The 14393-nt window shown below is 48.2% G+C and overlaps 5 protein-coding genes across 5 annotated transcripts; 2 read left to right on the top strand and 3 right to left on the bottom strand.

The window, feature by feature from the left end:
- Positions 1-31: 31 nt before the first annotated feature.
- Positions 32-3948, bottom strand: LY89DRAFT_688081 (glutathione degradosome). Its single transcript, XM_018215634.1, has 4 exons — positions 3439-3948; positions 2130-3115; positions 1617-2082; positions 32-1569 (listed from the first exon to the last, which is right to left on the bottom strand). The coding sequence occupies exons 1-4, from the start codon at positions 3656-3658 to the stop codon at positions 236-238; spliced, it is 3006 nt and encodes a 1001-aa protein (XP_018066686.1). The 5' UTR covers positions 3659-3948; the 3' UTR covers positions 32-235.
- A 385-nt stretch (positions 3949-4333) lies between these two features.
- Positions 4334-6064, top strand: LY89DRAFT_756713 (uncharacterized protein; the record flags this gene model as incomplete). The annotated part of the gene is made up of 2 exons (XM_018221389.1): positions 4334-5090; positions 5241-6064. The coding sequence occupies 2 exons, from the start codon at positions 4334-4336 to the stop codon at positions 5723-5725; spliced, it is 1242 nt and encodes a 413-aa protein (XP_018066685.1). The 3' UTR covers positions 5726-6064.
- On the bottom strand, positions 5803-7722 carry LY89DRAFT_688078 (uncharacterized protein). Its single transcript, XM_018215633.1, has 3 exons — positions 7692-7722; positions 7147-7630; positions 5803-7028 (listed from the first exon to the last, which is right to left on the bottom strand). Exons 1-3 carry the CDS (start codon positions 7716-7718, stop codon positions 6142-6144), a joined length of 1398 nt encoding a protein of 465 aa, XP_018066684.1. The 5' UTR covers positions 7719-7722; the 3' UTR covers positions 5803-6141.
- A 1617-nt stretch (positions 7723-9339) lies between these two features.
- LY89DRAFT_738116 (uncharacterized protein) lies at positions 9340-11584 on the bottom strand (the record flags this gene model as incomplete). The annotated part of the gene is made up of 2 exons (XM_018220329.1): positions 9340-11231; positions 11278-11584. The coding sequence occupies 2 exons, from the start codon at positions 11582-11584 to the stop codon at positions 9340-9342; spliced, it is 2199 nt and encodes a 732-aa protein (XP_018066683.1).
- A 1466-nt stretch (positions 11585-13050) lies between these two features.
- Positions 13051-14309, top strand: LY89DRAFT_721976 (mitochondrial import inner membrane translocase subunit TIM17). Its single transcript, XM_018218688.1, has 4 exons — positions 13051-13303; positions 13417-13615; positions 13684-13838; positions 13884-14309. Exons 1-4 carry the CDS (start codon positions 13235-13237, stop codon positions 13935-13937), a joined length of 477 nt encoding a protein of 158 aa, XP_018066682.1. The 5' UTR covers positions 13051-13234; the 3' UTR covers positions 13938-14309.
- The last annotated feature ends 84 nt before the right edge of the window (positions 14310-14393 follow it).

The following is a 14393-nucleotide window of genomic DNA, read 5'->3' as shown; positions in this document are numbered from 1 at the left end:
ATTCAAGTCTGAACAAATGTCTAGTGCATCGAATTGCGCGAAGTGAAGACAGTCATTATTTTTCTAAATTGCTACACAGCCAATCTCACATAATCCAGATCATAGGATATCACCTCTTCAACGCCACGCTAGAAACACTTTCACTTTTCAACATTTTCACCTCCCCAACCCCCAATGCATCTAATGTCAACATCCCCAACTCCGCAACTCAGAAGATATGCTAGCAACTTCAATTTTATTTCCTCGGCAACTCCTTAAACACCTGTCTGAAAATTTCACGACTTTTGTACAAATTACTCACCCTCAGTCTCTCGTTGTCCAAGTGCGCGGAGTCGCTGGCCTGTCCGCAGGGTAGGTGTGCTGCTGGAGCATTGAACTCTTTCTCCAAGAATCTGATACTCGGGATCGAGCCTCCTTCTCTAATGTATAGTGGCTTGCGTCCTTTCTTCTTCGTTCCGTTTGTGTTGCCACTTTCTGCAGGCTTGTCTTCTGAAGTGTCTAAATCAAGAGCAGTCACAGCCAGCGAAGTATGATCGGAACCATTAGTCAGTGTCGTTGTGGTTGCTGGCGTGGGCTTGAGGCTTGGACTTATTGTTGGTTGCGACGAAAGCTTCGCTTGCTGCTTCAATCTTGGCGCAGACACACTTGAGCGTCGAGTCTCTCCAATAGGACCCCAGACATCCATGATTGCTGCTTCAAGAGTCTGGAAGATTTCATTGTCAGGATCGCCGAGCCAGGCATCAGCTTGATTATCGATTGTAATTGTCAGACGATTGTGGGTGTCGAGCCTAGCGAAAGCGTCTTCTAGGAAAGCGGTTAGAGACTTGATCACATCGTCGACTTCCTGGTTCGGCACGAGACGTAGTGATATCGCAGCGCTCGCATGAGACGAGACCAATGATCCATCTGGTCCCGACACTTTATATCGATGAACCGTCAAGTTTGGCTCTCGCCAACGGGCCATCAAAGATGCTTTGAGTGTCTCCGGTGGTCCATTTTCAGGATTACGCTTGATCAAAGTCTCAACAATATCGTCATAACGCGCCTCCTCGACCTCTGTGAGGGGTAGAATATCATCATAGAATCCCGGAATCTGAATTCGATTGTGGTGTCCTTTGAGTTTGGCGAGGATCGAGGTCAGATCGAACAGAGGTTCATCCATCATGAAACTTCCATCAACACCACTGTGGACATCGGGGTGCTTGCTATCAACCTTGACAGTGGCGTGCAAAACACCACGCAGTCCATATGTCAGACATGGTACATCATCATCGAGCCAGTAGCTGTTTGCGAGGATGATGTAGTCAACATCCCCAATGAGGTCCTTATGTCTGCGAATAGCTTCTTTGAAGCCTCGAGAGCCAGACTCTTCCTCGCCTTCAATCAAGAAGATAATGTCTGAATCCAACTCCTTCTCATGCACAAGATCAACAACACCATACAGTGCAGCCATGATAGGACCTTTGTTATCTGTTACACCTCTACCGTACAGGTATCCGTTGACTCCTTTCATTTCGAATGGGTCGATGATCCACTTGTTCTGCTTGTCATCTGCTGGGACAACATCATCTGCCAAAATTAGTAAAGATCCAAATCACAATTTCCAAAATACTCACAATGACCATAGAACAGAATCTTCTTTCGTTTTGCTGATGTAGCTGGATTGCCCTTGAATCTGGCGTAGACAACTGGATTGTGCTGATTTTCGGTATTCAACATCTCCGTCTGGGCACCATGTTTCTTGAACAGCGTTCGCAAGAAAGTGGCTCCACGACGACAATCCTCAGCATGTTCCGGTCTCGACGAGACAGTCTTGAACGATACAAACTCGCGAAGAGACTTTAGTAGATGATCTTCTTGTACATCAGGCTTGGTATATGTTCCCGAATGACATCCTGTAATATTCCATACGCATATCGAGTTGTCGTTGCCACCTGTAATGTAGAGCTGTTGCTTGTCGAACGTTGTTAGTGCCGAGGCTAGGATTCTACCCTCGTGTGCTCTCCATCGATTGACGCAATCGTACTTTCCGCTGAAGGAGGAAGTGGACTGGTATTTGCCATACTGAACTGTGGTGTATTTCTAGGATTTGTTAGATTGAGGTATATCGGCAGGACATGAGCTCTTACCCTCGCAAATCCAGTAGAGCTAGCCGTCCAGAGGTATCCCCATCCCATCTGCAGAGTCATAACATCCCCTCTGTGCGCCTTAATCACTCTCAGCTTCTGTTTGGTATCCAGATCCCAGAGCTCAATGACACCATCAAGTTTGCTGCTGTACAGAAACGAACCATCTACAGCCATAGACAACACTGACTCAGCATCGTCATCTCCAAGACAAGCAACCTCCCGTACTCCTTGAGTCTGGTCCTCGGAAAGCTTCCAGATCTTGATAGTTCCATCACCACCGCCTGATACTAGCACATCTTCATCTGAATCAATATGCCGTGTGACGCCCCTCACCATAAGCATACAATAGACGTATCCAAAATGGGCATAATGCATCATGTGTGCCTTGTCAATCTCCAGGATCTCTCCGCCATGAGCAGTTCGAGGATGCGGAGGCCGTGGTGTCGACGTACCACCCTTGGCTACTGAGTCGAAGAAGCGATGGTTTCGTCGGTCCGGATGGTTCGCAGGGTTCGGGGGAGGTCTCGTACTTGAATCTTTCAGACTGACCCATTGTATGCTTGTGTTCTGAGCTCCCAGGTATACCGTCTCGAATTGTGCAGAGTACGCAACGCTGAAGACATCCCCGACATCGTAAGTGCTGTATATATGGTATAATCGTTTGAGAGTAACAGGACACCATCCATTGACAATTGCATCCCCTGCACTGGAGAATAAGTGCTTGCCATCAGCAGACAGGAACAAACAGAGTACAGCTCGAGTATGGGCCTGAATCCGCAATACTAGCTCGAACGAAGCTAATGACCATACCAGAATCTCCCCATCCTGTGTGCCAGCATAGACAAATCGATCACTCACGGCGAGCGTGAGTATAGAGCTATCGTTCTGGAGGTGGTGTGCCAGCTCGGGTCTCTCCTTCAGGTGAGCGGCTGCTTCCGCAGAACTTCGGTCGGTGACTTCGTATGTCTCATCGTCGCTGGCTTCAGCTGTGGAGGAGTCAGTAGCTGTATTTGAGTTGTTTCTCTCATGTGCAGCTGCAGATGCAGATGTTCGTGGCCCAAAGATCGAAGCCATTTCTGCAAGGTTGAGTTGCATTTGAATCGCGTCTTTGGTTGGGCCTAGCTAGCGCCAATTGGAACTCTGAGAAAAAGATGGTGGTCATCCGGATCTTCTCTTTTGCATCTTCTGAGCCGCAACTTTTGCCCTCGTGGTTTTTCCATGTGCATCGCATCCCGTTCTCATGGCGTGGGGGTACGCAGGAACAAAGATCTTCGTGTATCAAAAATATGTTGGGTGTGGCTGCACTTACTTCTGGATTCCTGGCTCTCATCGCCATCGCTTGCTGACCAGAGGCTCGGCATCTGGTCTTCCTCGCTGGAACTGCTGGTCGTCTTCCACGAAGATATCGATTGAGAGCACATCGTATGTGACGTCGTTGTTGGCTGTCGACTAGCACAACAGTTCCACTGCTCCAAGTGGAAATCCTCCGCGTCACGAAGAATTAATGGATTGGAGAAAAGTGCCTCCATGATTAAAACCTAATCAGATTCGCAATATCTGTCAGTATGGCGTCAGAATGCTACTCATGGCACGTTCCTCCATGTGCCTATTTATCCCTCACGTTGGTAGAGGGAGACAAAGTCTGTGGTCAAGATTCAACATATGCACTATACCATCACCCCTACATACTCCTGCTTTTGCGTGCATCGCCTAGTCCGATAGTATTTGAGCAAGTGGCTGAAATCTTCGGAGTGCATTTCCTCAAACCCTCACTCTCTACATTGCTGGCTCTCTCTGATTTCGGAGGCTGGCTGGCTTCCTGTCTCGTGGATTCTGCAGGTCACACAGCAAAGCGATCGTACCATCCCGCTATCGGCGTTGAGACAGCTTGCACAAAGTTGTACAGTTGCATAGAAAAAGTAACCTAACCGTGCCTATCAGATGGGTCCAGGTACTTTAAGACATGACAAGCCGCTCCCGCCATGCTGAACTTGCGATTGACTCAGATAGCGCATCAAACATCTCATCTCTTTCTACTTGCTGGTACTGACTTTGACTATGAGTCTGAAGCAATCATGTTACTTTCTGATGTTAAAATAAACAAGTCTAGCGCCCAGGTGGTTTATCGTGCATCATTATATCAGAGTGTCTTGCCTTTTTTTCGTTTAACAAGTCACAGAGGCAAGATTCGTGCAGCAACAATCATGTGGCTCATCAAACTGTCTTTGCCGTTCATTATCGGCCAAGGGAATGTACTGAACACAATCGACCAAGCAGGTTCCATTTCCAATGGACAACATGATGGTCTTTTCTTACCTTGGGGATCCAGGCGAAACACTATGTCCGCTCGTATCATGGAGCTCGAAAATCAGCTACCAAGGACCCAGATTCCAGAAAATGCCAATCATGGCCATCAGGAAATTAGCCCTGCTCCCACGACTGAACAGGGCCAATCACGGGCGAGGGTTGATACATCCATCCAGCAAAATCCGAATCCCACAGCTTCTGCTGAAGCTACCCAGAGCAGACAGCCATGTAAGATTTCGAGATGGATGTCAAATGTAAAACGCAAGTCAACTGACAGCTCTCGAAACGAAACCACTGTTCCCTGCGCCAGAGGACGGAGACACTCTACTAGAAATACCGAGCGGCTTGGTAGTACGGCACCTGCAGCTCCCAATTCCAGCAGAATCAATTTTGCAGAAGAACGTCAGATTTACCACGGCGATGACGGGGTTGTCCAACATCAGCACGAAGAATCAGCTAACCCATTCAAGCCAAAAGTGGAAGAGGAACAAGCTTATACAGAAGAACAGGACTTTACCCATATCCCAGCGGAGACAGAAAGAAATCCGACACCGAGATCACAACCTACCGTAGCGACCCAGGGAGGTCCATCGACCCGAGCAGGTCCTTCAAGATCTACCAACATTGAGGACTCCTTTCTGGGAAACTTAGCAGGTGAGCATTTAGAAGACCAGCATTTTCACCGTATGGCAAATCTATACACCGAGCTCGGTCCCCGAGTATTTCATACCCAGACAGAAGTCATCTCATGACAGCGACAGAACAACAAAACCTGGAAGAGCCACATGGCTTCACTCAAAAAAGGCAAGGAAGGAAGGACTTCCCGTGGCGACTTAATGCATCTTTGCAATGACCTCGGTCACGACGAATTTAGACGCCTTAGAGACAGATTCTACAGAGGTGAGCAAGTTGAGCAAGTCGAGGAAGTTCAGGAAGCTGAAGGATCTGATGAGCAGCCTCCATTCCTCGTGGAAGATATCAATCCAGAGCGCCGCCTATCAATAATTAGTCGCACAAGCAACGCATCTGGAATACCACCGAGCGCTAGACAGAGCAGTTCAGGATCCACGGGCACTAGAATAGAGCCGAGTGACACGCCCACTGATCCTTCGGTAGATGAAGAGGTACCAAGACTAACCCTAGGTGAAATTCGAGACTTCACCACCCAGATACTTAGAGGAATTTCGATCATCATAGCTGAGTCGCGAGTCTCTGCCCAAATGACGGACTTTCAATTACAGCAGATATTGGCCTTGTTGAATCGTTTGGCCTATGAGGTTGAGGAGTAGTTCCGTATTGCGGGCACTTGTATTTTGAGGATTGGGAATGGGACTTGGGGTACGGGTTTCAGGGTGGATGTCTATCAGTATTGATGTTAAATTTTTAGAGCTGTTTAGATTCAATGCTATGATTTTGCTATCTTATGCTATGCCGTATAATCTATGCCTTCTTAGGCTATTCCAAAACCTTTCCTCTCCATCGTTGTTGTCATCAAAAAACATTGATCAATTATCGTCCGTTATCCTTCGACTTTCATTCTGGATGTCGTGACACACATCTTCCCCTTCTTCAAAGTGAAGTCTGGAAGCACGAGACTATCCAGTGTGAGGACAGACATTCTGTCCTTATCCCGCTTCCCAGACTCACACCCCTTTTCCCCTTGCCACCACTCTCAAAACTGAAAGATTCCACTCCCTTCCCAATCTCACCTATCAAACCTCCCCTCCATCTCCTCCGTAAACCCTCCCTGATCATGATCCTCATCCCTCCCCGGCCAAAGGATCTCCTTCCTCACCACCGCCCTCCCATGAGCCACCGCACAAACGACCCACGTCGCCACCAACAGCACCGTCATCGCGGTCCCCACCCACAAAATCCCCTCACTCATAACCGCATTCCCGATCTCAATTGTACAAATCGTGAACCCCACGTTCGGGAACACGAACGCCCACCACACGAGATGGAAACTCATGCCTTCCTTGGAGCGGACAGCGCCGTGGAGCACGGAGACGAAGGCGATGCTGAAGAACCAGAATGCGGTTGCCCAGAGGAAGAGCGCTATCCCGAGGGCGAGGACGCGGAATATGTCTGGGATTAGGCTTGGAGTTGTGATGTAAGAGATTGATGTATAGTCTGGGAATATACGGTATAGATGTTCTGAAATTCCAAGTAAGGCGAGACCAGTGAAACTCGGGGGTCCGACAGCGATGAACATTCCAGGGCGCGTGTTAGGAGAGGGTAAACCGGCAGTCATTAAGCGTCTCAGGTAGGGGCCGTACATAAAAGTCGCCATAAGCATACCGAGACCCTGGAACGTGATGCCTGCGACGAGAATAGGATACGCTGCGGAGACAGGCTGGGAGGAGCCCATGAGTGAGGCTAGAGTGCCACAGAGCATTATGGGGAAGACGGGGAGGATCCATTGGGGAGTCATGGATTGGATTGTGAGGGGCTTGCCGGTGAAGAGGAAGAAGTACTGGCCGACGGCTACGGAGAAGGTGAGGGCGGCGTAGGTCCAGAAGAGGACTTTGAGGGTTGTGACCAGCCAGGGCCCGGAGTGGGGGACGCCGTAGGATTGGATGTTGGAGATTACTGTTGATGAATTAGTGTGGGTTTTATAAGATATCGAGGAGCTGAGATGAGCTCTTGAAAGAGATATTCAGAACTCGGCTCCAGTTTGTAATTGAAAGTTGAGGGAGTTTTGACGTACTGTTGGAGATTGATATCCAAAATGTGGGAAAGAAGAGCGACTCGGTAGGGTGCGTGATGCATTTTGCAAGCGATTTTGGATATAAGATAAAACGGGTGCAAAGCGTAGCAGTAAACAGGATGAACAGAACGACTGTCAAGATGAAAAATATATCTCCAATCGCTATTAATCCATGAAACCGATGCGGTGTCCTCGCCAACAGCAAAGCAATTCCTCCGGTCGACATCGTACACGTATACCAAGCGAGCGTGAAATGGTGTATACGATCCCTCAACGTAAGATCGCCATGCAGCGTCGATTTACTCATCTGAAGGACGCCTCTCTGTCCCTCGAGCGAATTAGTTGAATACCTCCTCCTGGTCGTTCCTCTCCTCGAATTCGTTGGCGCAATAGGCGGCATATCGGGCATTGAATTTGATGTCGTGCTCCCTGTATCTTTGGATTTTTGTGTGGGAAGGTGAATTCCCTTTAAGATTTGTAAGACCTAGAACGTTAATCAGGAATTTGAGGTATAGCAAGATAGGTTGAGGTGTTTTCTGGCACACCGGCTTTTTTTCCGAGGTTGGTAACATCGTTGGATGTCATCAGTGGTTGACGTTAATATGGAGACGGACGGGCGCTAAATGCAAGACGGACGGAAACTAGAATGTGGATCGAAGCTATGAGATACAAGCGCGAGGCTGAATATTCTAGATCCTGAGATATATAGACGCATTTAAAGTTTGAGTGAAGCTCAGCAGGATCGCAGAATTTGTACGGTCGCCCAGCTTTTCTTATCTTGCATGAAGCTTCCGACTCCGGAACATCATGCCATCTACTATCTATGGATAGCATATTCACCAAGACATGAGATGAAAGAAGAAGGCAGAATTTTCGAAGGAGAAATATGCATCATTTTACGAGGTGCTAAGCCTTGAAAAGGTGTTCTAATTCTGGACATCACGGGTGATGATGCGAATGTCTCGTGATGGGTGACAAACCGAGATCGAAAACGAAGATGATCTCGGGCCGAAATTCCGTGAACAAAACTTTCTGTTTCTCAGGATTGTTATCTCTCTCATATACAGTAGGTAATTCAAGAAAGCACTCAAATCACGTTTTTAACAAGTTCTTGATACAGAAAAGAGGCACGGACTTGGATTGGCTGGGTCGAGGGGCATTGGATGACTGATGCGATGTGCAACAAATGGAATGTCTCCAATCACAGCTGCGAGCTTGGGTATTGTTGCACATCGAATTTGGAAAGTCCGCATACGTCGTCAATCACGGGACTTGATATTCGCTGCTGGGAATGGAAGATCGTCTCTTCTACCTAGCGATAAGATGATAAAGTTGAGACGATTTTTCGTCCGATGTTAATACTTGGACGATCCAAGCATTTTCTGTCAAGGACTTGAATCTTCAATACATATTCCAGTGAAAACCTGGAAGATATCGAGGTCCTAGTCACGAGCTTGGTAAAGGATCCAATCACAGCTTGTGAATTATTTTGTAGCATGTCGTAGCTATTGAGTAGTTATTGAGTTGAGTAACATTGAGTAGCCAGCAAACAACCACTCAAGTAATCCTCAGAGTACCAACCCAAACGTCCACTTTCCACTAAGTAAACGATTCACTCTCAGACTCTCTCCTTCATCCAATACTTAAACCACAACATCTGAGAAAAGAAATTGGACACTTCCCTCAAAATATATCCCTTATCACATGAGTTAGAAGATTCATCTCGGAGGCAGGTTCGTTAGAAGCTCCAATTAGGTTCGGCTCCGAAAATTTTGTTGCACGTCGCAACAGCGCATTTCGCGGGTTTTGCTGGGCGAAAGGTGCAAACTTCAGATATTCACCTCAACACATCAATATTTCTCCGCTCATGTATCAATAAATCGTACATTTCTCGATACTGATTGTTTGGAGAGAGTTTGAAGACTTCTTCAATCACTTATTACCTTTTCCACTTAACATTTACCGATATTCAGCAGCATTTTCGAGTAATGGGACATCACGATCACAGCACAGAAATGAAGACAGCAAATACAGGTAAGTCAAAAGACAAAGGCCATTGACAACTCGAACTCCTCGCTCATTCATGCTCGACTGGTATCTAATATACATACAAAGAACAACTACGTTCATTCATTCAGAAAAAGATCCTCCCATCTATCGTAATATCTTACAAGTTCCCCCTTCTCTCATCTTTTACGAACTACCAGCAGAAATACAATCATCCTCCTGATTTTGGCAATCCGCAAGATTGAACGCGCCCGCCGCAGCACCAGAGTTGAATGCATTAGCACAGGCGTTGAACTGGATATCGCAACTCCTCTGCACGGCAGCGGCTTCGTTGACGAACGTGTTGCCATTGACCTCGAACGGACGAGTGGAATCGCCCGAGTTGGTAATGGCTGGGGCGGCGATACCTCCTAGGGCAGAAGCATCAGCGATGAGGGATGCAGTTGAGGTGCTGAGTGCGGCTGAGGTGGTGGAGGATGGGATGACGGATGAGCAGGGGATGGAGGACGAGGCAACGTCTGCGACGGCCAGAGTGGAGGATGGAGCATCGACCCAGACTGTGCTTGTGACAAGAGCACATGTGGATTCGGTGGATGAGGCTAGGACGGCAGCAGGTGTTGTTTGAGCAGCAGATTCGCTAGTGACGACTGCTACAGCTTCTTGAGAAGTCGTCGCAGCGACGCTGGTAGTGATGGTAGCTTCTGAAATAACGGATCCGGTTACCGTGGCACTTGGAGGGACGGTGGCCGTCGCTGTGAGAGTCGCTGGCGAGGATGCAGATGTCTGAGTTGAGGCTGCTGATCCGCAAGATTCTTTTTGGGATGAACATTCTTCGAAAGAGAAGCCTGGCCCAGAAAAGCCAACACAGGTGTTGAATTGAGCAGTACAAGCGGCTCCTGCAGCTGAGACGATGTCTTCAAAGACTTCCTCGAGAACAACGAACGATTCGCCTTGCTTTCCGACCGAAGGAGGAAGGCCACCAAGAGAGAGGACGAATTCAAAGAAGGTCTCGATGACAACAACCTTTTGAATGATTGTGGTCTCGGTAGAGCTTGAAGCAGTTGAGACGACGTTGCCCTTGCCGGTCTTGTCAGACTTTGTTGTCGTGCTTGCTATAGAAACCGACGAAGTAGAAAGAGATGAGCTTGAGGTGGTGAGAGCATTTCCTTGGTTTCCGCCCTTTCCATTTGACTTTGTCGTGGTAGCAGCGACAGTGGTGTTGGAGAAGCGGAATGAGGAGACGTCCTTTCCTCCCTTTCCAGCCTTAGAGGATGTGGTAGAAGTAGACAACTCAGCGCTTGACGTGGAAGTAGTGTCCTTGTTTCCCTTTCCAGAATCTGTGGTCGTCGAAACCTCAGAGGCTGGCGTAGTGGTGTCCTTGCTCCCCTTCCCAGCCTTTGTGGTGGTTGAGGCTTCAGAGGTGGACGTGGTAGTATCCTTGCTCCCTTTTCCAGCATTGGTGGTAGTCGATGCTTCTGAGGTTGAGGTGCTTGAGTCAACCGAAGATGCACTGCTCTCGATAGCTCCTGGACCGGCGGCGACAGCACTGGCGGCCAAAGCAGCAGCGGCCAGTCCACCTGAGCCATCGTTAGATGCGGCATTTGCGGTAGTACCGCTTCCAATGACGGTGAATTTGGTGCAATCATCGGCAGTGCCACGCTGGGCAACAGGCATGATAACCGGTTGATGATTAGAAGCAGATGCCATAGTGCAAACTCTGTAATTTCCAGCAGGGAGACCACCAGTTACAGTAGCAGAGAGAAGACCCTTGCCATTTCCAGCATCGTTGATACCCTTGAAGAAGGCAAATTGAGTGGGGTCAAGAGCGACAGTGGGGTTGAGAGAAGCACCCATGTCTTGAACAGTAACGTGGGTGTGACCAACAACCTGGCCACCGGAGAGAAATTGAGGAGCGCTGAAGTAGGTGGCATCGGCATTGGTAAATGAACCGGCTACCAAATTGGACATTTGAACAGTGATGTTGAACGTGGTATCTGACTCAATATTTTTACTTCCAGCAAGAGGAAATGTGATCACGCTGGAGACCATTGCTGTCTTGGCAGGAAGATCACCCATGGCTAGAGAACGTTAGTCGCATAACAAATGTCAGAGCATACAACTTACGAATTCCATTGCAAGACCCGCCGACGATCTGAAGGCCATTGCTCAAGGTTTTCCCAGAGCAAAAGTTGATGAAGTTGTTTGTGGAAGTTTGTGACTTGGCTTGGTTGGCTTCATTGGCTCCAACTTGCTCACTTCCGTCAACGAAAGAACCACTTTGGATAGCATTGGCAGCCAATGTGGTAGCAGAAGCATCACTGCTGTCAGTCGCACGTCTATGAAGACCATGATGGTGTCGTGCATCGAGGACAGACCGGGACTCAATGAGACCGGCTGAGGCGAGTAGAATCAGGATGGATGGGGTGAACATTTCGAATGTATCTTCTTGTTGTTATTGTTGAGAAAGTAAGGTGTAAAAGTGTGTATGGTCCCGCCTGGTATAATGGTATAGTATGTAGCAAGAAGCAAAAAATGAACGACGCAGTCGGATGAAGAGAATGAACGATGAACAAAGGTCAACTAAAAGAATGTGACAGAGCGAGCACCAAAGAATGTAGGTCGAAAAGATCGATGAGGAGGGCATTCATGACTGGGCGCTGGCTCACATTATATCCTCTCCCTCATCGTGAGCTCACGTCGCAGAAGGAAATGAGATACGGCACAATTCGGCGTCAAGGCTTGGCAGCGATCATTGATCAAACATCGCGAAGGCCACTAGACTAACTTCCACGATCCATCGTGGCCCCCTCCTCAGCCTCGTTGCTTCATGTTCCCTATTCTACAGTTTCAAACAGGCGGAGTTAAACGCAGGAACACCGCCAGGAACGAGAATTAAAGTAAACTGGAAGCGAATAGAGGCTGCCTGCGGAAAACAGAGGTAGACCGGGGGAAGATTCAATGCGTCAAATTGATTAAGATATAGCCAGCACGGCCTCGCAGGGCAGGAATCTGCGACAGGAACGGTCTCTGATGAGGTTCAAACAGGAGAAGATATGATAATGGAAGATCTGTAACGATTTGCTCAGGGATTAACCTCTCGCTTCACAACTTAGCAACCCGAGTTGGGACGAAAGTTTGATCTCACCGCAATCGCATCAGCCACTCAAATTTGCGCGCATGAAGGAAACCGTATTGAACAACAGTAATCGTCATGCTGCAAAATCACTCAGCCTCGGTGGTGAATGCGCTCCACCAGATAGGAGACTGTAATCTTTTCATCTTCTTCATCTGATAAATGCGACGGATTTTCGTGAATGATGGGGAAGCGGTTGCGGTGCAAGCCAAGCGCCTAATCAGATGGCATGCCTGTGTCGAGTTTCATCCTTCAAAGTGCTGGCGGAAGACGAGACACTTCGGCCGCAGGGTTATCAGATGAAAATGATACGAGAAACCGACAAGAGATGAATAAGCTTTGCTGGGGAGCAAATCCATCCACAGACAAGCCTCGGTGATGCGAGATCTGCTACTTGGAGAACATTGGTGGAAAACAACGACGCAATCCAGGACCCTGAGTTTCGTTCTTCGGTTGGTGAGGCAGGTTGTAACGAAGGATCTCCAACCAGGAGCAAGCCAATCATTAGGTCACCATCGTGCCGAGGACCGAGAGATCAAGCTGGAGGTACGTTGAGCGTTTGATTTGAATCCAAAGGGGAACGAGTACGATGTGAAGGCTGGAAGTGAGGGAGAAGAAAAGGTGAACCTGGTGCGGACCTTCGAAACTATGCTCCACGTGATCTTATCGATAAGAATCCGATCCAGTCATGTGACTGCTGCTGCTAGTCCCTTTTAGCTTTAGTCTCAAAAAATGTTAGCTTGAACCGTCGCCTCAGGGTTGAATAGGGATCAAGACAGCAAAATCAACATCACGTCAACTCCCTCTACGTCTTTCCTTGAATCATCGAGTCGCTGCTATTCCATCGCTGCGAATCTACCCTCTCTCCGCATATCATCTCACATCGATATCGATCTGGTGGAGGCAGCAGCAAGGACTTGACAAGATCTTCACAAGCCATCATAGAAGATGGATCACACTCGCGACCCGTGTCCTTGGGTAGCATTGAACGATTTCGGAGGAGCTTTTTGTATGGGAGTATGTACCATCTGCCTGGGCTCGCCCACCTCCCCTGCGTCCTGCATCTGAGCTTGGTCTCCGAAGTCCCTAGCAATGGCGAAACACATCAGGCTGACAGATCTTGTGCACAGGCAATTGGAGGAGCAGTATGGCACGGTGTTAAGGGCTTTCGAAATTCACCATATGGAGAGAGACGGATCGGTGCCCTCACAGCTATCAAGGCGCGAGCACCTGTGTTAGGGGGCAACTTCGGAGTTTGGGGAGGACTTTTTTCAACTTTCGATTGTGCTGTGAAGGGTGTCAGGAAGAAGGAGGATCCATACAATGCTAGTATGTTTTACCAATAGCTGTCCTGGTACAAAGGGACATCTGCTGCTCGAGTGCTAACAATAGGCTAGTTATTGCAGGATTCTTCACTGGTGGAGCGTTGGCAATTAGAGGAGGATATAAGGCGGCAAGAAATTCGGCAATAGGATGTGCATGTCTCTTGGCCGTTATTGAAGGTGTAGGAATTGGGTTCCAGAGAATGATGGCAGAGAACACACGATTAGAAGTAATTCCATCTCTTGATCTGTTGAGAGACTTACTGACTTGTCAGGTACCACAACCTCCACCTGCAGAACCTGGCACTGCCATGGCTATTGCTCACTAAGCTCCCTTCGATAACGAAACTCGCGTCATCCGTTCCAAATGACTGCAATAATCAGAACTCTACTCTTCGGTCCTTAGCTAGGAACCCTGTATTCTTGTTGGACTACTCTTTTCATGCTACTGCATAGCTCGGCGGTGTATATCTAGAAGGGCTCGGCGTCGGCCGAGGTGGTGAATCGAATAATTGACGACAAAACTTTCTCCACGATCATGTTTCCAGAGATCTTTCGGTGGGGTGTGTCAGTCAAGATATTTCAAGGCCAAGAGTAATGGTCTTATACAAGCTCTATTTCCTGATTGAGATCATCTTCGGTCTCACACGCTATTTGTAACAAGACAACGTCCCCAGTGTGAGGCGCTATTTTGTTTCGCTCAATGTATAGTCAGTATACTTGTTGCCTTATCTTCCAAGTGCGAAGAAGGTGTGTACCAATTCATTGTATGCCTGTGATTACCC

This window comes from Mollisia scopiformis (assembly GCF_001500285.1).
Source record: "Mollisia scopiformis unplaced genomic scaffold LY89scaffold_21, whole genome shotgun sequence".
Lineage (NCBI taxonomy): Eukaryota > Fungi > Ascomycota > Leotiomycetes > Helotiales > Mollisiaceae > Mollisia > Mollisia scopiformis.
Note: the sequence above shows the minus strand (reverse complement) of the source record. Positions and strands in the feature narration are given on the sequence as shown.

Bases quoted from the DNA above. Each gene is read 5' to 3' on its own strand.
- LY89DRAFT_688081 (XM_018215634.1), bottom strand. From the start codon at position 3,658: ATGGAGGCACTTTTCTCCAATCCATTAATTCTTCGTGACGCGGAGGAT. The intron at 3,116-3,438 runs GTAAGTGCAGCC...ACTCCTCCACAG, and splicing joins TGAGAGCCAGGAATCCAGAA to CTGAAGCCAGCGACGATGAG. The intron at 2,083-2,129 runs GTAAGAGCTCAT...AACAAATCCTAG, and splicing joins GCTCTACTGGATTTGCGAGG to AAATACACCACAGTTCAGTA.
- LY89DRAFT_688078 (XM_018215633.1), bottom strand. From the start codon at position 7,718: ATGTTACCAACCTCGGAAAAAAAGCCG. The intron at 7,631-7,691 runs GTGTGCCAGAAA...TTAACGTTCTAG, and splicing joins CAACCTCGGAAAAAAAGCCG to GTCTTACAAATCTTAAAGGG. The intron at 7,029-7,146 runs GTACGTCAAAAC...ATTCATCAACAG, and splicing joins TTGGATATCAATCTCCAACA to TAATCTCCAACATCCAATCC.
- LY89DRAFT_721976 (XM_018218688.1), top strand. From the start codon at position 13,235: ATGGATCACACTCGCGACCCGTGTCCTTGGGTAGCATTGAACGATTTC. The intron at 13,304-13,416 runs GTATGTACCATC...TCTTGTGCACAG, and splicing joins GAGGAGCTTTTTGTATGGGA to GCAATTGGAGGAGCAGTATG. The intron at 13,616-13,683 runs GTATGTTTTACC...ACAATAGGCTAG, and splicing joins GGAGGATCCATACAATGCTA to TTATTGCAGGATTCTTCACT.